This window comes from Heteronotia binoei, chromosome 1 (assembly GCF_032191835.1).
Source record: "Heteronotia binoei isolate CCM8104 ecotype False Entrance Well chromosome 1, APGP_CSIRO_Hbin_v1, whole genome shotgun sequence".
In the NCBI taxonomy this organism is placed as follows: Eukaryota; Metazoa; Chordata; class Lepidosauria; order Squamata; family Gekkonidae; genus Heteronotia; species Heteronotia binoei.
The window spans coordinates 134,209,709-134,231,034 of NC_083223.1; the positions used below are offsets into that span (position 1 = coordinate 134,209,709).

The window sequence follows — 21,326 nt, forward strand, 5'->3', positions numbered from 1 at the left end:
ACAGATTTATATATTTTGTGAGTATCTGCATTGATCTGCATTGGGTTTTGCCCAAACTGTGCATGTGCAAAAATGCTGCTGATTCCACTGATCAGCAGCCATTGGCAGTATTAAGGACTACTTAAATGAGAACTGAAGAGTAGGATTTTATTGAACCATAGCATTTATTCATTCCTTTTTAATATGATTTATGAGTGTTCTAATGTATATTTAGATAATTGCTTGCTGAGCAGAGCAGTTATTCAGCTAGGTTGGGAAGGTGGTAGATCTCATTTGGGCTGTGTGGAAAAGCATATACAAAAAGCTGGTTGCGCTGTGCGGCATGGTTAGCAAGGAATCAAGTGAAATAACCTGTCAAACACTCACCACAAACAGATCAACAAATGACTGAAATGATCATAAAACAATTATTTTTCTGCTTGCAGCTTTCGAAGAAGGCATGGGTCGAACAGCTGAGTTTTTATGCATTCCTAACTATATTTGCACATTGCTTTTAACTATGTACTTACTTTTCCTGGATTAGTTTCTTAGTATCTTCCCAAGTGAGTTCCAAACAATTTATCTGTTTGTCAACTTCTGGAGCAAGGTTTATATCTTTTTGAACTATTTGTTTTGCTTTGCTCATTAACCATTTAAGTTCATGCTGGTGAGAATTCAGTTCATCGTTCAACTGATTAAAAATCCTTAATCTGCAAATCAACAAATTTGTATTACATGTCAATACTTTGCCGGTTTACATATTGCAACGTAAGAGCAACAGATAAAAATGCAGCACAATGCCTGCTTCAATATTAAAAAAAATATATGGAGCAAAGTTGCTGATATTCATAGCACTATTGCATATTTATGGTGATATAACAGACAACAAAATATTATAGTCCAATGGCCACATAAATACTGCTCCCAGCCAGTCATGCAGTGCACTTGCAAATATTTAATACAAATTTAGGCTAATTTTTGTCTAATGTAATACAGCATTTGCCCTTACCTGGATAGCCCAGACTAGACTGATGTCATCAGATCTCAGAAGCTAAGCAGAATTGGTCCTGTTTAGAATTTGGATGAGAGACTACCAAGGAAGTCTTGGGATACGATGAAGAGGTGGGCAGTGACAAACCAGCTCTGAACTTCTCTTGCCTTAAAAACCCCATGGAACTGCCGTAAGTCAGCTGTGACTTGATGGCATAATATAAATTCACATTTGATATTTTATATTCATCCTGTTTTAATTTTTTTAATTGCTTAACTATTTTATATCATTGGTTTTATTGTATTTTTATCATGTTGTGAGCCACCCTGAGCCCACTAGTGGCGTAGGGAGGGATATAAATTAAATATATACAGTATGTCACAGAAGTGAGTACACCCCCTCACATTTTGTAAATATTTAAGTATATATTTTCATGTGACAACACTGAAGAAATGACACCGGGCTACAATGTAAAGTAGTGAGTCTACAGCTTGTATAACAGTGTAAATAATAATAATAATAATAATAATAATAATAATAATAATAATAATAATAATAATAATAATATTTTATTTATACCCCGCCCTCCCCACCGAGGTAGGCTCACGGCAAAAGCCATGTTAAACAATAAAACAATTATACATTCAGTACCATTTAAAATTACCATTAAATTTACATAGTATAAAAATCTAAACTCAATCTAAAATAATCTTATCTTATTGCTAACTCAATTGTTGATGTTAGTGATGGCATGGTGTTCATTTCAGGTTTCATCTTGGAAGGCTAGCTGGAAGAGGGCGGTTTTGCACGCCCTACGGAATTGGCTAATGTCCCGTAGGGCCCGCACCTCTTCCGGCAGCTGGTTCCACCATTGGGGTGCTTTTATAGAGAAGGCCTGTTCTCTGGTTATTTTTAGTTTGGCCTCCTTTGGCCCAGGTACTTCCAGAAGGTTTTGTGAGCTGGATCGCAGTGCTCTCTGGGGAACATATGGAGAGAGGCGGTCCCTAAGGTAAACAGGTCCTCAGCCATATAGGGCTTTAAAGGTAATAACCAGCACCTTGTAATGAACTCGGTAAATAACTGGCAGCCAATGCAGTTCCCGCAGCCCAGCTCGCACATGTTCCCACCGAGGTAGGCCCAATAGCAGTCTGGCTGCTGCATTCTGCACTAGCTGCAGCTTCCGGGTTCGGCACAGGGGCAGCCCCATGTAGAGGGCATTACAGTAGTCTAGCCTTGAGGTGATCGTTGCATGGATCACTGTTGCCAGGTCATTGCGCTCCAGGAAGGGAGCCAACTGCCTCGCCCGCCTAAGGTGGAAAAAGGCGGATTTGGCAGTGGCTGCTATCTGGGCCTCCATTGTCAAGGAAGACTCCAGTAGCACTCCCAAGCTCCTGACCCTGCGCACTGGTATCAGTGATGCACCGTCAAAAGCTGGAAGGGAGATCCCTCCCTCCGGACCACCATGCCCTAGACAAAGGACCTCTGTCTTCGCTGGATTCAGTTTCAGCCCACTCGACCTGATCCAGTCTGCCACGACTTGCAGCGCCCGGTCCAGGTTTATAGGAACATCGGCAGCCCGGCCGTCCATCAATAGATAGAGCTGGGTGTCATCCGCGTACTGGTGACAACCCAGCCCATATCTCCGGGCAATCTGGGCAAGGGAGCGCATGTAGATGTTAAATAACATCAGGGAGAGAACTGCTCCCTGAGGCACCCCACAGTTGAGTGAGTGTCTCTGGGACAGCTCCCCCCCAATTGCCACCCTTTGTCCCCGACCCTCCAGGAAAGAGGAAAGCCATTGCAAGGCTAGCCCCTGAATCCCTGTGTCGGCGAGGCGGTGGGCCAGCAGCCGGTAGTCGACCATATCGAACGCGGCCGAAAGGTCTAACAACAGCAATACTGCCATACCGCCTCGGTCCAAGTGTCGCCGGAGATCATCCATGAGGGCGACCAGAACCGTCTCTGTCCCATGGCCCGGGCGGAAACCGGACTGGAATGGATCCAAAGTGGAAGCGTCATCTAGGAAGCTCTGTAACTGCAACGCCACAGCCCTCTCTATAACCTTGCCCAAAAAGGGCAAGTTTGAGACTGGCCGGTAGTGAGCCAATTCGGCCGGGTCTGATGTAGCTTTTTTCAGGAGGGGGCGGACCACTGCCTCTTTCAGAGGGGTTGGAAAAGAACCCTCCAAAAGAGATCTATTTATGATGTCCCGTATAGGACATCTCAGCTCCTCCTGGCAAGCTTTAATTAGCCAGGAGGGGCACGGGTCCAGATCACAAGTTGTTGGGTGTGCAGTAGAGAGGATCCTGTCAACCTCCTCTAGGTCGAGCGGGTTGAAACGGTCCAGGATCAAACCAGAAGACAGGCACGGAGCCTCAAGTTCACATACTGTATCTAATATGGCGGGGCAGTCACGGCGGAGCGACTGGACTTTGTCTGCAAAGAATTTCGCGAATGCCTCACAGCCTATCTCTAATTCCTTAACATTTGGTTTGCCTTGTGGCAATGTAGTAAGGTTCCGAATTATCTTAAATAATTGTGCCGGGCGCGAATTTGCAGACGCAATCTTAGCCGCAAAGTATGTTTTCTTTGTGGCTTTGACTGCCATCTCATAGGACCTCATAAACTCTCTATAAGATGCTCTAGCTGCTTCATCATGAGTACGCCGCCATTGTCTCTCTAGCCGTCTGAGGCCTTGTTTCAGCTGGCGTAGTTCCGGGGTATACCACGGCGCCAGCCTAGTCCGGGGTCGCAGAGGGCGCCGGGGTGCGATCTCGTCAATGGCTGTGGAAAGCCGGCTATGCCAGGTCTCGACCAGGTCATTGAGGGAATCACCAGAGGGCCAGGGATCCCGCAGAGCCATTTGGAACCGTTCCAGGTCCATCTGGCTTCGCGGGCGAGCCATAATGAGCTCGTCGCCTAGACAGGTTTGGCGTGGAGCGTCCACACGAGCCCTAAGAGCGAGGTGGTCCGACCATGGCACCGCTTTTGCGATTATATCGTCCACCATAACCCCGGCCGCAAAGATCAGGTCTAACGTGTGCCCGGCCTGATGCGTGGGAGATGTAACAAATTGAGAGAGCCCTAGCGTCACCATGGAAGATACTAGGTCCGTCGCCAGACTAGAGGCCGGGTCATCCGCATGGACGTTGAAGTCACCCAGGATCACCAGCCTTGGGTGCTCCAACGCCCAGCCTGCCACAGCCTCGAGCAGGGACGGTAAGGCGCCGGCTGGTGCGCTAGGCGAATGGTACACCAGCCAGATTGCCAACCCCCCTCCAACTTCCCACGCCGGGAGCGCCCTAAAGGAGTAAGCCTCTCGTATGAACAACGCCACTCCTCCCCCCCGCCCGCTAGTCCATGATTGGTGAAAGACTGAGTAACCCGGGGGAGCTGTTTGTGAGAGAGCCACCGTATCTCCCTCTCGAACCCAGGTCTCAGTCACGCAAGCCAGGTCCACGTCCTGCTCGAGTAAAAACTCTCAGAGGACAGAGGTCTTGTTATTAATGGACCTGGCATTGCATAACACCAATGACGGAGGCAGGTCATCCAAACTGGCCCCACTACCTGTCACCGTTGGGATGGGATACAGACAGGAAGGTGGTCGAGCACTGACTGGTCTCAGCCCCCTTCCCCTATATCGTCGCCTGTCCCCACCGCCATACCTCTCCCTCCCCAGGAGCACTGGAATCCCTGGGCCAATCATCTCCGCTGGTGGGACCGTTGTCATAGCCACCGCCTCTAATGCTGGCTAGCACTACCCCCAAATCTCCCTCTGATCTACTCCACCCACTAGCTCCCAGTTTCAAATCAACCCGTTCAAGCCCAACCCAATCTCCCCTTGTACATTAATTGGTAAGACACATAGGTTAAATCAGTGGCAATAATTGACTATAAATCCCTCCCAACCATCCTCGAATTAATTGCCAAAAAAATTTATATCATTCAGAGCCAATCAGTACTGTAAACAATCACAAAGAGTTAATTGATTAAATCCAATTTAAACTAGCAGTGTAAGAGCAAATAGAGGTAGAAATTGCAGGAAAGTGCTGTCGCGCTAATCAGTGCAAGTTAGTGCAAATTATTCCCAGCTGGAACAACGTAAATGTGCTGCCCCCTCAGAATTACGCAACACACAGCAATTAATGTCTAAACTGCTGGCAACAAAAGTGAGTACACCCCTAAGTGAAAATATCCAAATGGGGCCCAAAGTGTCAATATTTTGTGGGGCCACCATTATTTTCCAGCACTGCCTTAACCCTCTTGGGCATAGAGTTCACCAGAGCTTCACAGGTTGCCACTGGAGTCCTCTTCCACTCCTCCATAACGACGTCACGTAGCTGGTGGATGTTAGAGACCTTGCGCACTTCCACCTCCCGTTTCAGGATGCCCCACAGATGCTCAATAGGATTTAGGTCTGGAGACATGCTTGGCCAGTCCATCACCTTTACCCTCAGCATCTTTAGCAAGGCAGTGGTTATTTTGGAGGTGTGTTTGGGGTCGTTATCATGTTGGAATACTGCCCTACGGCTCAGTCTCTGAAGGGAGGGGATCATGCTCTGCTTCAGTATGTCACAGTACATGTTGGCATTCATGGTTCCCTCAATGAACTGTAGCTCCCCAGTGCTGGCAGCACTCATGCAGCCCCAGACCATGACATTCCTACCACCATGCTTAACTGTAGGCAAGACACACTTGTCTTTGTACTCCTCACCTGGTTGCCGCCACACACACTTCACACCATCTGAACCAAATAAGTTCATCTTGGTATCATCGAACCACAGGACATGGTTCCAGAAATCCATGTCCTTAGTCTGCTTGTCTGCAGCAAACTGTTTGCGGGCTTTTTTGTGCATCATCTTTAGAAGAGGCTTCCTTCTGGGATGACAGCCCTGCAGACTAATTTGATGCAGCGTGCAGTGTATGGTCTGAGCACTGAAAGGCTGACCCCACCCTTCAGCCTCTGTAGCAATGCTGCAGCACTCATACGTCTATTTCCCAAAGCCAAACCTCTGGATATGACGCTGAGCACAGGCACTCAACTTCTTTGGTCGACCATGACGAGGCTTGTTCTGAGTGGAACCTGTCCTGTTAAACCGCTGTATGGTCTTGGCCACCACGCTGCAGCTCAGTTTCAGGGTCTTGGCAATCTTCTTATAGCCTAGGCCATCTTTATGTAGAGCAACAATTTGTTTTTTCAGATCCTCAGAGATTTCATTGCCATGAGGTGCTATATGGAACTTCCAGTGACCAGTATGAGGGAGTGAGAGTGATAACCTGCTTCCCCTTCACACCTCATACCTTGTACCACTAACGAGTCACATGACACCAGGGAGGGAAAATGGCTACTTGAGCTCCATTTGGACATTATCACTTAGGGGTGTACTCACTTTTGTTGCCAGCAGTTTAGACATTAATGGCTGTGTGTTGTGTAATTCTGAGGGGACGGCACATTTACACTGTTATACAAGCTGTAGTCTCACTACTTTACATTGTAGCCAAGTGTCATTTCTTCAGTGTTGTCACATGAAAAGATATACTTAAATATTTACAAAATGTGAGGGGGTGTACTCACTTCTGTGACATACTGTAAATATGTAAAGTTTCCAAAATATATGTTGTCTTTCATGACTGTATAGCACATATTCTTTGCTTAATTAAAACAGGATACCAGCCTGCAGTTGGAGATGTTGCTGGATTGATAAGTTCATACTTTAAGTTAAAAAAAAAAACTGGCTCCCAACTTGAGCTTTTCCCCCACATAGTTACTTTCATCAATTCTGGCCTCATATTGCTTTGGTTTATACCCTGATTTCCACAAGCATTTTTGTGCCTTTAGTTTTCACTTTAGGATTTCCTCCCAGAGTTTATCCAGTTCCCCCTCAACTTCTCCATGACAAAATGACTGTGGCAGTTCAAAATTTGAGTGACAGGACACAAAAGTCTCCTTCTTGAACATATCCTTGCCTTCTCCTTATTAAAGTATGTAAAACTTATGATACATTTAGGCTAGCAATATTTTGTAAAACTAACATTGGCATGAAGATGTAGTGCAATCTGTATGTCATCTAAGACTGTTTAATGTGATCCCACACACTAGCAGGTATTTGTCATGGCCAACCACTCAGGCTTCCTAATAAGCTCCGCATTTCTGTTGTGAAACTGGTATGGGAGAGGGAACCTGCTGACACGCTGGAAAGTTCCATGGATTTGTTAAGGAGGTCTGGAGATTATGGCTAGCAGTTTTCTATATGGTTAGTGAGAAGAAGTGTTACCCTTTTCTTTTACCCTTTCCTCCCCACCTCTCCGTGCTGCCAGGAAGATACTTGTATTATGCTCTAGAACTCTTTGGTTTAAGAACCTACTGCACTGTGTTAGTATTCCAGTAGAAAGTAGCTAGTCAGCTTCCTTGTTTTACTGCCACTGAACAATATGCTTTGTTTTTATACTCTCTCTTGAATTTCTTCAGTTTATTTTATTTTATTTTGTTCAATTTATATCCTGCCCTCCCTGCCAGAGCAGGCTCAGGGCGGCTTACATGTTTATGTATATACATAAAAACATAAAATCATAAAAATAAAAACATTTCAAATGCTATTATTAATATGTAGATGGCACAGCCTTCTTTTGCTTTATTGTGTGTGTTTTACTCAGGGAGTCACTGACATCAAACCCAAATACAGCTTGGTTATGTTACTGTACCAAGGGAGGGTCAGCCTTGACACAATCCTCACTACTTTTTTCTTTACCTTTGCTGAATTTCTTGAAGACTTGGTTCTTTCAGTCCTTCCTTGTCAGCCCGTTCTTCAATGTCTTCAATGCTTTTTAAGAGCTGCTCTTTATGTTCCATGATGGACTTGTGCAGTGCTGCGAGGGCTTCTGCTTCACTCTGCTTCGTTCCCAGCAAAGACTGGATAGATTCCAGTTCTATGCAGAGATTGTCAGCGATACTCCTGCAAGAGGTCCTTTGCTCAGAGCCGTCATGTTTCAGATGGTACTGGGCTTTAGTAAGAGCTGCATCCAAAGTGCCTGCAGTAGATTCCAATTTGCCAACATCCTGAATAACTTCACACAGCTCCTTCTTAAGTGCTTCCGATTTAGACTTATCTATATTCCCAGTGGTTTCTACCATTTGTCTCAAATGGTAGAGTACCTTTGCTGCAGCAGCATGAAGCTCTAGGAAGACTTTGAGATGGGGCAGAGTCTGTTGCCTTTGACTGATTACTTGACTGGCCTCCTGATAGAGCTGGAGACAGTCTTCAGCCTTATTCTGGAACACAGTATGGTCATCAGGCCAACTGAAAGAACACAGCTTTTCAACATGACTCCTCAGTCTCTTCAGTTCTTCATACTTGCTTTTAATTTCTTTGTCTTGATCCTGTAAAATAAACAATAAGGAATATATTTGATGCACTAAAAAGTGAAATATCAGCACCTTTTGTTAACATTTGCTCAAAACATTTTGTTAACTTTGCTCAAACTTTACTAGTAGAATTTGTTATCAAAGTGCTACCAAACATTTGATCATGGTGTTTTTTTTTTTTTAAATTCCTGCTGACTTTTTACAAATCCAAAATTCAAGCATCACATTTGTGTAATCCAAAACAGCAGTATGGGTTCTTCTTCTTAGAGGTTATTTTGGAGCAAATCAACATTTTAGCCAAATTTAGTATTTCTGAGCATCCTGTCTGTGCCTCCTTGGCTACAGTACATATAATATTAAGACATCAATCAAACACTCTGACTTCTGCTCTAACAATAGCTATGACCTTAGTGATAAGCTGATGGATGAGAAAGTGGAGGACTCTTTTCATATCTCCCTTCTCCTCCATCAGTAAGATCATCATAAGGATATTTCAGCTTGCTCCTCGCCATAGATCACAGTATCCTGTCAGGCTGGAAATGTGCCATTATTTAGAAAAGTTTTTATAGATGTACTATTTTTATTTGGATATTTATTTTAAAAGCATATTTTACCTTGCTGTGACATATAGCTGGCTGCAGATCAGCTGCATTTATCTCAGATGTAGCATGGAGTTTACCAAGGAATTGCTTAATCCAATCAGAAAAACTGAGGAGGAGATCATCAAACTGTCTGTGTTCAGCAACTGCCGCTTGGAGCAAATTGATTCTATAAGACAGTTAAGTTACATTTTAAAAAAATTATCCCCAATAGGTTGGCCAGCAAAAGGACAGATAAATTTATAAATTTATTTATAATTTAGATTTAGGGATTGGCCAGTTCCTGAGTGCTCAGGGCTCTGTGTGATAAACAACAATAAAATACATATCATAATAAAATTTGTTAAAAACAATTCTCAAATGGCATTGATGTATCCGATTTCAGACTGTATCACAACCATGCAAGAGAAGTGGGAGGAAGCTTGGAGGGGGGGGGGGGATTGCCAGGCAAGATTGTGCCTGTCATTGTCCTCAACCAAAAGCCTGGCATAGCTTCATCGGGGCCCGCAGGACACAGACATCATTTAGCAGAGAGTTCCACTAGGAGGGCAGCCAGATGTCTTTTGGGCCAGGAATCACCAATAAGCTGTTCTCAGCAGAGAGTAAAGCTCTTTGAGGGACATGGGTCCCAGACCACTCAAGGCTTTAAAGGTCAATGCCAAGCCGGTGGTGAGAGGATACAGGGCCCACTGTCCCTGGAGTCGATCTGTCCCTGGAGTCAGGGATTGAAAGAGGCTATGGTGGTATGGCTCTTGAAAAAGCCATCACTGGCTCCTACAGATCCTTCCAATTATTGTCCAGTAATTGAGAGAGCAGTAAGGTAATTGAGAGAGCAGTAGCCAAGCAGCTACAGAGTCTCCTGGATGACACATTGGCACTGGGCCCATTCCAGTCCAATTTTTTCCCTGGTCATGGGACGGAGACAGTGTTGATCACCCTTACAGATGATCTTGGCATACAGCTGGGTTGAGGCATGTTGGCACTGCTGCTGTTACTTGATTTCACAGCAGTGTTCAACAGTCACAGTCGACCACAATCTTCTGAACCACCGCCTCAATGATATAGGGGTCCATGTGGTAGCCTTGAAATGGCTTACTTCATTTCTCCTCTGTTGGGGACAAAGCGTGGTGCTAGGGGAGAGGGTGTCAACTAGGTACCCTTTAACATGTGGGATCCCTCAGGGGGCAATCTCTGTCCCCTTGCCCAGCTAGTGCAGAGTATTGGGCTGGGGTGTCACCAGTATGCTGGTGAAACCCAATTATACCTTGCATAACATGGCTGTTATGCCTTGCATAACATGGCTGAGGGTGGGATGGCTAAAAAAGAGCTGGCCGAGACTGACTCCAGCTAAGAGCACAATCCACTGATTAATTTTCCTGCAAAATTCTCATCTATTTCAGTAGCATTTATAAACCAGTATTTTTCAGTGGAGTGTACCTTAATCCCCCGCCCCCCCCCCCCCAAAAAAAGAAGAGAAATGAAAATGGTTGAGGCAGTGGGTGTATTCACCTCTAGCCATGAATATGGAGAATTATGACATGAACACAACTGTTGTTACAAACAGGGTTCACAATGTGAACAATGAATTCTGGTAAATCCATAGTTGTATATTAAATTATAAAGCAATCTAATAATATTTAGCATTAGAACTGCTCAGAGTTCAATGCATATTATCTTTGTAGTCTTTACATCATTTAAGGATTATCTTCTCACATATATAACTGCATATGCTTTTAGATGAGGGGAAAACTTATTCTTCCAAGTCTTTCCTATTCTACGTTTGATCCTCCTTCTCAGGGTTTTTTTTGTAGAAAAATAGGTGGTGGAGCTCATCCAGGGATTGTTATACAGCTGTACCTACTATTCAATGGACAAGGTGGGAAGGAGCAGATGGAACTCCTGTGAGCTCCCACTGAATCCGAGGCCTGCTCTTTCCACTTCTGGGGAAACAATAGAAAGATTTTCTGTTGAAGCTTCTGGACTTCATCAAAATAGCACCCCAGGGTGGACTGGGGCTGGCCTCTCCTTCCCTCTTTTCCACTCTTTTTCCTTAGTGAGTGACCCAGCAGGGGACCGTTGTTCAGTCGCACAGTCAAGTCCGACTCTTTGCAACCCCATGGACCAAGTAATGGCAGGCCCTCCTGTCTTCCACCATCCTCCAAAGTCTGCTCAAATTCATGTTCATGGGTTGCCATCAATATGCAGATGACACCCAGCTCTATCTACTAATGGACGGCCGGCCTGGCTCCGCCCCAGGGAACCTGGATCGGGCCTTGCAGGCTGTAGCGGCGTGGCTTAGATTGAGTGGGTTGAAGTTGAACCCAGCGAAGACAGAGGTCCTTTGCGTGGGTCGCGGCGCCCAGGGAGGGGAAATAGCTCTCCCAACCTTCGACGGCGCACCATTGGAACCAGTGCGCCAGGTAAAGAGTTTGGGTGTTTTACTGGAGTCTTCATTATCAATGGAGGCCCAGATAGCAGCCACTGCCAAGTCAGCATTCTTTTATCTGAAGCGGGCAAGGCAGTTGGCCCCCTTCCTGGAACGCCGCGACCTCGCAACAGTGATCCATGAAACGGTCACCTCAAGATTGGACTACTGTAATGCCCTCTACTTGGGGCTACCTCTGTGCCGGACTCGGAAGCTGCAGCTAGTGCAGAATGCGGCGGCCAGGCTGTTACTGGGGCTCCCGAAATGGGAGCACATACAGCCGGGGCTGCGCGGACTGCACTGGCTGCCAGTTATCTACCGAGTCCAGTACAAAGTGTTGGTTATTACCTTTAAAGCCCTATATGGCCGAGGACCTGCCTACCTAAGGGACCGTCTCTCCCCGTATGAACCCCAGAGGGCACTGAGGTCAGCAAGTAAAAACAAAATGACCATCCCTGGGCCGAGAGAGGCCAAACTCCAAAACACCAGAGTACGAGCCTTTTCAGTTGCGGCACCTGCACTGTGGAACCAGCTCCTGGAGGAGGTGCAGGCCCTGCGGAACCTCGACCAGTTCCGCAGGGCCTGCAAGACTGCCCTTTTTAGACACGCCTATAATGATACGGACTGCTGAGTTGCAATGAACGAAGAACCGCCATCTCTAACACCATTTAAACTGGCAGATTCAGCGCCAGAACAGCTATTACTGCCAGATATATATATAATGTAATGTAAAATTAAGTATTTTAACTGAATTAACGGGTTTTTATATGTGTAATTTTAATTGCTAATCTAATGTTTTACTATTTATGTTAATATATTACTTACTGTTAGCCGCCCTGAGCCGCTTTGCGGGGAGGGCGGGGTAGAAATAATTTTTTTTTTTATTATTATTATTATTATTATTATTATTATTATTATTATTATTATTATTATGTTAGTTACATAAGTAACATTGTCCAGCCATCTCATCTTTTGCCGTCCCCTTCTTCTTTTGCCTTCTGTCTTTCCCAGCATCAGGCTCTTCTCCAGTGAGTGCTCCCTTCTTGGTGGCCAAATTATTTGAACTTCAGCTTCAGCATCTGACCTTCCAGGGAACAATCAGAGTTGATTTCCCTTAGGACTGGCTGATTTGATCTTCTTGCAGTCCAAAGGACTCTCAAGAGCCTTCTCCAGCACCACATCTCAAAAGCATCTATTCTTCTGCACTTGGCCTTCTTTATGGTCCAGCTCTCAAAGCCATACATTACTACTGGGAATACCATCACTTTGACTATACGGACTTTTGTTGGCAGGGTGATGTCTCTACTTCTTATTATATGGCCTAGGTTTGCCATAGATGTCCTCCCAAGGAGCAAATGTCTTTTAATTTCATGACTACAGTCACCATCTACAGTGATCTTGGATCCCAGGAATGTGGTCTGTTGCGAATTCAATGGCCGTTTTCGCACTAGCGTTTACTCCGGCGTAGCACCCCATTTACCTCCGGATCTTTTCCTGGTTTTCGCACCTGTTGCTCCGGCGCTGCGTCTTGCTCCGGTGCTGCAGGGGTTTCACGCCGGAGTATCTAGATCCACCTCCTTCCAGAGTTTTTGAAAACCTCCGGATCCACACCGGATCCACTCTGCGGAGTTTGCTGTGGGAAATCCATCCACGCCGGATCGACTGCTTTGTGGGCGTCACCCTCTCCCTTTCCGTCCTCCCACCCCATCCACCCCCTTGGCCAATCATCAGCCGTTCGCGGCGCTTCCCAAAAGTGCCCGCAGGGCCATTTTTTTTTTAAACTTCATCTTTCTTGCGTAATAGCGATATTTCGAAATTAACAAATAGAAAAAAAAAACCCCTCCTGGAATAGCCTCAATTGCCACTTCAATTGGTTTCGTTAGAATTTTTTTTTATTATTATTGACTTTAGTTGCGTTATTTCGCTGTTGCGTTATCTCGCAACTACATTATACATTGTTGGGGGGGGGAAATCTAGTGCCGGCGCGGGCCAAAGTGTTCATGTGTGTGTGTTTTAAAAAGGCAATGCCTCCCTCAGCTGTGCCACCAGGATTTCTGGACCTGCACAAAATCGCCATGTATAAAATGGGAAGTTGGAGTCCTGAATTCTTCTCCCTGGCTACATTCCGCTCGGTTAGAAAATAGATGCGAGCTCGCTCTTCACACGCGCCACAGAAGGGGAAGGAGAGAATGGGGCGGGGGGGGGAGCTCTGGCAGCAGGAATCAGGTCCCCGTTGCAAGCGCCAGCCGGGGAGGGGAAAGAGCGCGGAGGAAATCCCAGCTTCGCCACCCGGGAGGGAGCGAGGCTGGGAAAGGAAGAAGCTGCCACACACACACACACACACAAACCCCTCGATTTCTCTCTCTTCGTTATTGCGATATTTCGCAACTTCAGAATTTGGGGGGGGGGGAATCTAGTGCTAGGATTCTCCACTGTGAATGCTTCTGTTAATACATAAAGGGCTGTGGAGGATACTACAGCTGCAGCCAATCCATAAGCAGCAGCAGCACACGTGATGCGGTTTGTCCACGAAAAGAAGGGGAGGGAACAGCTGTGGCTGCTCGATGTTACGTTATTACGTCCTTACGCAACCAGACTTGCGCTTAAAAAAAAAATGATTGACAGGGCATCGAACTCAAGTCGATGCCAGTGGGAAAACGATTTGAGCCGGGGCTTCATGGAAAGCGACTCCGCAAATGAGTCCATGTGCGAAAACGAGGAAAATGAGCCGGACATAATTGCGCCGTGGAATAAGGGGAGCAAACGCTAAGTGCGAAAACGACCAATGTCTTCTCCTTCTATTTGCCACGGAGTGATGGGGATGGACACTATGATTTTAGTTTTTTGATGTTGAGTTTCAATTCTACTTTTGTGCTCTCCTCTTTCACCCTCAACAAGAGGTTCTTTAGGCCCTCTTCACCTTCTGCCATTGGAGTGGTGTAACCTGCATATCTGAGGTTGTTGATGTTTTCCCTGGCAATCTTAATTCCTGCTTCTGCTTCATCCAGGCTGGCATTCCACATGATGTCCTCTGCATATAAATTAAATAAGCAGGGTGGCAATATACATCCTCGTCGAACTCCTTTTTCTATTCTAAACCAATCAGTTGTTCCATATCCTGTTCTGACAGTTGCTTCTTGACCCTTATACCCTTGACACTCAGGAGGCATGTGAGGTGATCTGGTATTCCCATCTCTTTAAGGACTTGCCACAGTTTGTTGTGATCCACACAATCAAAGGCTTTAGCATAGTCAATGAGGCAGAAATAGATGTTTTTCTGCTACTTCCGTGCTTTCTCTATAATCCAGCGAATGTTGGTGTGACGGACTCAGGCTCTTAGCCTGAGTAGCTGAGGTACAGGCTTGCAGCGATTGGCTGGAACATTGCCCAAGCAACGGAAAAGTATCCTTTGGAGGCTTGCTCAGCAGAAAATCACCTCAGGATTTTTAGTCGAAGCCAGGGGGTCTTCGAGAGAAGTCTTCAGTATACCAGTCTGAAGTGAAGACAGTAGGCTTAGGCCGGGCAGTTGTAAAACCAACTGGACGAGGGCTGAGAGCGGCCAGAGTGGCTGAGCTCCTTGTGGGAGACAGAGCTGGTGGACTCTGTCTGGAAGAGGGAGTTTTCAGATGGTTTGAAACTCTCTTAGGGAGATTTTGCCAGTGCATCAGGCAATCTCCAAGTACAAACAAGATCACACAAATACACACTGAGGGAAGAACTGGATTCTGGTGGTCAGCAGGGCTGCCCAAGACTCAGACCAGAGGACTAGCTGTGGGGATGAGACACATTGGAATTGAGGGGTGCAAGTCCTGGAAGATAGCTAGTGTGAAAGGGTCTGTGAGGGAGAATACTGACACCAGTCAGGAGTTCTCTATGTGTGTGTGGAAGAGTGATTGAAATTTGTTATTTATATGCTTTGGCACTGCCTAAGTTAGGGTAAAACATCTGAAGAAACGGCATTCTGAGTGCCTAGAAGGCACAGACAGCCTGTGTGAAGTAGAGTCTAGTGGGACTCAAAACCTGCCTGGTTTATAGTTTATTTTAAAGATATTATGCCAAAGCCTTATTATATTTTTACCTCAGCCTGAAAAATCTCTACTCTCTGTAATTGAATTATTCTGCCAACCAGCTTTCAACTGATTTACCTTTTAAATAGTGAATAGTCATAATCAATATTATTTCATCCCTCTCCCTTGCCTTTTGTTCCTTAATAAATATTTTGTGGTTTTTAACTTTAAAACTACCTGGTGCCAATTATTAATAGTTCTGACAGGATTTCTGTGCGTGTGACTGAGGGAAGGTGACCGGAGAGAAATTTAAAGTGGTTGCCCTCCGGAGTAAAGATCCCTCACAGTTGGCAATTTGATCTCTAGTTCCTCTGCCTCTTTGAAACCCAGCTTGAACTTCTGGTAGTTCCCGACCCACATACTGCTGAAGCCTAGCTTGTAGGATCTTTAACATGATCTTTTTGGCATGTGAAATGAGTGCAATGGTGCGATAGTTTGAACATTCCTTTCTTTGGGATTGGAATATAAATTGACCTTTTCCAATCCTGTGGCCACTGTTGTGTTTTCCAAATATGCTGACATAATGAGTGCATCACTAACATCATCATCTTTTAGGACTCTGAATTGATCAAACTGGGATACCATCATTTCTGCTCACTTTGTTGTTATTAATGCTTTCTAAGGCCCATTTGACTTCACACTCCAGGATGTCTGGCTCAAGATCAGCGATTTCATCGTCGTGGTTGTCAACAACATTGAGATCCTTCTTGTATAATTCTTCTGTGTATTCTTGCTAATCTTTCTGTTTCTGTTAGGTCCCTACTGTTTTTATTCTTTATCACAGCCATCTTTGCACAAAATGTTCCTTTGATTTCTCCAATTTTTTTGAATAAATCTCTTGTCCTTCCCATTCTATTATTTTCCTCTTTTGCTTTGCATTGTTCCTTCAGAAAGGTCTCCTTATCTCTCCTTGCTGTTCTCTGGAAATCTGCATTCAGTTGCGTGACTCTTTCCTTTTCACCTTTGCCTTTCACTTTCCTTCTTTTCTCAGCTATTTGCAAAGCCAACACTTTGCTTTCTTGAGTGTATGAGAAAACTTAAGACAGAAGATGTTGCAGAAGAGCATTAACATTGAATTGTTACAAGAGGCCTGGAAAAAATATAGGAAGGATTACTCATGAGGAAATCCATTGAAATGAGCCTATATCCGGGTGCTCATAGAACCTTTCTTGTAATACTGGAATGTGAGAATGGACCTCTGTGATAATATTGTTATATGAAATTGTTATTTCTAGTGAAGTACAACAAGATATTAAAAAGGGTTTTAAATGGTTTTATTAAACATTGTTAGCCAGTACATCACAGTATTTGTTTCTTTCATTGCCTGCCTTCTGTACAATGTCATGAACCTCCGTCCATAGTTCTTCAGGCATTCTGTCTATCAACTCTAGTTCCTTAAACCTATTCTTCACCTCCAGTGTATATACATAAGGGATGTGATCGAGGTCAAACCTGAATGGCCTAATGGCTTCTCCAGTTTTTTTTTTCAGTTTAAGCCTGAATTTTTCAATGAGTAGCTCATGATCTGAGCTACAGTCAGCTCCAGGTCTTGTTTTTGCTGACTGTAAGGAGCTTCTCCATCTTTAACTGCAGAGTATATCAATCTGATTTCTGTGTTGCCCATCAGGTTATGTCCATGTGTAGAGTTGCCTTTTAGGCTGTTGGAAGAGGGTGTTTGCTATGACCAGCTTCTTCTTTTGACAAAACTCTATTAGCCTTTGCCCAGCTTCATTTTGTTCCCCAAGGCCAAACTTGTCAGTTGTTCCTGTTACCTTTTGACTTCCTACTTTGGCATTCCAGTCCCCTATGCCAGGGGTGGCCAACGGTAGCTCTCCAGATATTTTTTTGCCTACAACTCCCATCAGCCTCAGCCATTGGCCATGCTGGCTGCGGCTGATGGGAGTTGTAGGCAAAAAACATCTGGAGAGCTACCGTTGGCCACCCCTGCCCTATGCTGAGGACATCTTTCTTTGGTGTTAGTTCTAGAAGGTGTTGTAGATCTTCATAGAACTGGTCCACTTCAGCCTCTTCTGCATCAGTGATTGCAGCATAGACTTGGATTACTGTTCCTTAAAGGCACACTTGTGTAACTCACAATTTAAGGACCTTGGTGAATGCATTCCTATTCCTAAAATATTCCAATATTAGGGAAGTCATGGAAGCACAGTTACGATGATCTCAAGATTTCACAAGCACACTCCTATGCCACTTTAAAAAATAGGTACGCTCAAAACTTGGTTGGACTACTGATGAGAAATTCCACAGAACAGAATTTGATTCAATGACCAGTCAGAAGGATGAGAGATCCAGATTTGACTGTGAAATCCAATTTAATTATAGTTTGCAATAATTTCTCCTTTAGCTCACTTGAGCAGATCCCTCTTAAAAGTCTCTATGCCTGCTGCACTGAAGAGAGTAAGACACGCATTCTCAGTTGCTGCTTCTTCATTACAGAATTTGCTTTCTAAGGAACTCTGTAAAGCTCTCTCTTCTATAAATTTTAGAAAAATTATTAAGACATGACACTCTAGGCAGGCTTGTATTGCTTAGAATACTACTGCAGGTTTAGAGAGGAACTGTTCAACTTGGTGATTTTATGTTTTTGTGAAATTTTTAGTTGCTTTCTTGTAAAACATTATATAATCACCCCACAAACAAACCATTGGAAGCTATGAAGCAGAGCAGGTGAGCATACTTTCAGTGATGGTGTGAAAACAGCCTCTAATGACAGATCTACTGATCAAACCAGAACAATCCTGAACCCCAGAGCTGAAAGCTTTCCATTTAGAAAGGAGAGAATAATGCCACTCTCTGCATATCTGTCCAGAACTCTCAGATTACTTTATTCTCCCTAAATAGTATGATCAAGCTTTTATGGACATATAATGATCCTCATTCTGTCACTGATCAGCACTCCTATGCCAGTTAAACATCGTTCCATAGGAAGAAGAAGAAGAAAGCCCACACACCAACCTTTTGTTTACTTCCTGGGGGAGAGCCTTCCATCTTCTGTCGAGTTTTTCCAAATCTTTTTTCATTACTTCCACACATTCTTTGGAACTTGACTTGCATAGTGACTCACTTAACAGCAATAGGCTGTTATATAGTGATACGTGGGATGCAATATCAGCTTGCAACTCCTGAGAAATTAAAAAAAAAACCTGGTATAATTAAGATAGTTTGAGAGGATAGACATAGCCATGGTGACTGAGGGGAACATCTACATTCAAAGGCACTAAACCTCTAAAGCTGAGAGACAGAGGGCAACATCAGGGGAAGGTCTTGGCCTCTATGTCATTAGCCCTCCAGAGAAACTAACTGGCCACTGTGTGAAACAAGATGCTGGACTATGCTGACCATTCCTCTGATCCAGCAGGACTCTTCTTAAGTACCTATGTTTCCCACAACATCTGCCCCCTAATCATAAAATTTATTGCTACAGGACAACTGTGTACAACTGTGATATACCTACATCAAATACAGCTTCACTGTTCTGGCAGTCCTAAGAAAGCAGCAAAAATAGAATATTTATTGATCACATAATAAGAAGAAGATATTGGATTTATATCCCGCCCTCCACTCTGAAGAGTCTCAGAGCGGCTCACAATCTCCTTTACCTTCTTTACCAAAAGAACATAAGAGAAGCTATATTGGATCAGGCCAGTGGCCCATCCAGTCCAACACTTTGTCACACAGTGGGCAAAAACAAACAAACAACAAAAAAAAACCCCACAGGTGTCATCAGGTGGTGCACTAGTGGGGCCAGGACACTAGAAGCCGCCCCCCTGTCTCCCCCCAATCACCAAGAATACACAACATCACTGCCCCAGACAGAGAGTTCTATCAATACCCTGTGGCTAATAGCCACTAATGGACCTCTGCTCCATATGTTCATCCAATCCACTTTTACAGCTGGCTATACTTGTAGCTGCCACCACCTCCTGTGGCAGTAAATTCCACGCGTAATCACCCTTTGGGTGAAGAAGTACTTCCTTTTATCCTCTCTAATCTGACTGCTCAGCAATTTCATTGAGTGCCCACAAGTTCTTGTATTATGAGAAAGGGAGAAAAGTACTTCTTTCTCTACCTTCTCTATCCTATGCATAATTTAAAGCTCTGTAATAATGTAAAGCTCTATCACGTCAGCCCTCAGTCATCATTTCTCCAAGCTAAAGAGCCCCAAGCACTTTAACCTTTCTTCATAGGGAAAGTGTTCCAACTGTTTAATCATTCTAGTTGCCCTTTTCTGCACTTTTTTCCTGAAGCTATAATAGTTTTTTTGAGGTGTGGTGACCAGAATTGTATACAGTATTCCAGATGAGGCCACACCATCGATTTATACATGGGCATTATGATACTGGATGATTTGTTTTTAGTTCCCTTCCAAATAATCCCCAGCACAGTGTTGTTCTTTTTTTATTGCAGTCTCATACTGTCTTGACATTTTCAGTGAGTTATCTACCTGTGGCAGAATTTCTTTTGGGGTTGGTTCTCTTACGAAATTGGCCATAAGGAATCCAAACTGTCCAGAACTATCAAGCACTTAAGCTTAGAGAGCTAGCTACTAGAAAAGTAGGTTAAAGGTAAAAGTTATCTGAGGGCCATCTTAGCCTTATATAGATTGATTTGGCAGCATAACTGTTGATGTTAAGAGGTATGAGAGGAACCAGATAGAGTAAAGATAACTGGTCCGTTGGCAGATAGGAGAGACTAGCTGTTGATGCAGCTGGTGGTTCTGGAATGTAGATGACGCATATTCGATGAATAAAGATAGTGATACCAGTTTCCAGGGGAAAACTCTTTATAAACCCTGAAATTTTGAGAAGCTGCTGATCTGCACTAGAGGCAGGAGACTGTCTCTATGCTGGCCATGCAAAAAAAAAAAAATGGGACTTGGGACTTAGACTCTAATGGAGAAAATGTAGACTAACAGGGTGTAGTCCCTGAAGTAGGGACTTAAGACTTTTCATAGAATTAATGCTTTCTAACTGTATTCTGAAATTGTACTAATGTTATCTAATTGCTTTGCCTTTCTACCTATATTTTAAGCCTTCTATCTAAAGGAGATGCTTGGAGTCTAATAAAGTTTATCTGTGTAGCCTGGAAACCTAATTTGGTTATATGTACGAGTTTCTGAAAACTACGGGTTGTTTGGGCTACTGAGGGTACAAAAGATGTACAAAAATAAATCCCGCCTTACTACCATGACTCCAAAATCTCTCTCTTGATCAGTCTCCCCATCAATGTGTATTTAAAGTCAGGATTTTTTGCCCCAATATGTATTACTATGGGCTTGGTCACGTTGAACCTCATTGGCCACATTGACGCCCACTCGCCCATTCTTGACAGATCCCTTTGGAGTACCTAACTGGTTCTCACCACCCTGAACAATTTAGCTTCATCTGTAAATTTAGCCACTTCACTGCTTACTCCCAATTCCAAATCATTAATTAAAAAGCATCAGATCCAGTACTGAGCCCTACAGTACTCCACTATTGACACTCCAAAAATTGCCCATTAATACTCACTCTCTGTTTTCTATTAATTAGCCAGTTTTTGATCCGAGAGGATTTGTCCTTTTACCCCATGACTATTGAGTTTACTTAGGAGCCTTCGATGAGGAACTTTCTCAAAAGCTTTTTGGACATCAAGGTAAACAACATCTATTGGGTCCCTGTTGTCCATATTTGTTCACCCTCTCAAAGAACACTAGCAGGTTAGTGAGACAAGATCTTCAATTACAGAACCCATGCTTTTGTTCATTAATGTGCCTACTAATTATCTCTTTAATAATGGTTTCCATCAATTTAGTAAAGAGAGAATTAGTAAGCACATTGACAAAAGGGTAGACTGCATTAGATTACAATCTGTACATATCTGACCTAAACACCTCCTGAAGCTA

The 21,326-nt window shown here is 44.1% G+C and overlaps 1 protein-coding gene across 2 annotated transcripts in view; it reads right to left on the bottom strand.

Annotated features, from left to right (window-relative positions):
• SYNE1 (spectrin repeat containing nuclear envelope protein 1) overlaps positions 1 to 21,326 on the bottom strand; it is a 621,543-nt gene that overhangs the window by 403,754 nt on the left and 196,463 nt on the right. For both annotated transcript variants that reach the window (XM_060240915.1, XM_060240910.1), the window contains 4 exons: positions 18,398 to 18,564; positions 8,948 to 9,101; positions 7,720 to 8,348; positions 510 to 689 (listed from right to left, as the gene is read on the bottom strand). In XM_060240915.1, coding sequence (XP_060096898.1) covers positions 510 to 689; positions 7,720 to 8,348; positions 8,948 to 9,101; positions 18,398 to 18,564 — 1,130 coding nt within the window. The remainder of the gene's footprint in view (positions 1 to 509; positions 690 to 7,719; positions 8,349 to 8,947; positions 9,102 to 18,397; positions 18,565 to 21,326) is intronic.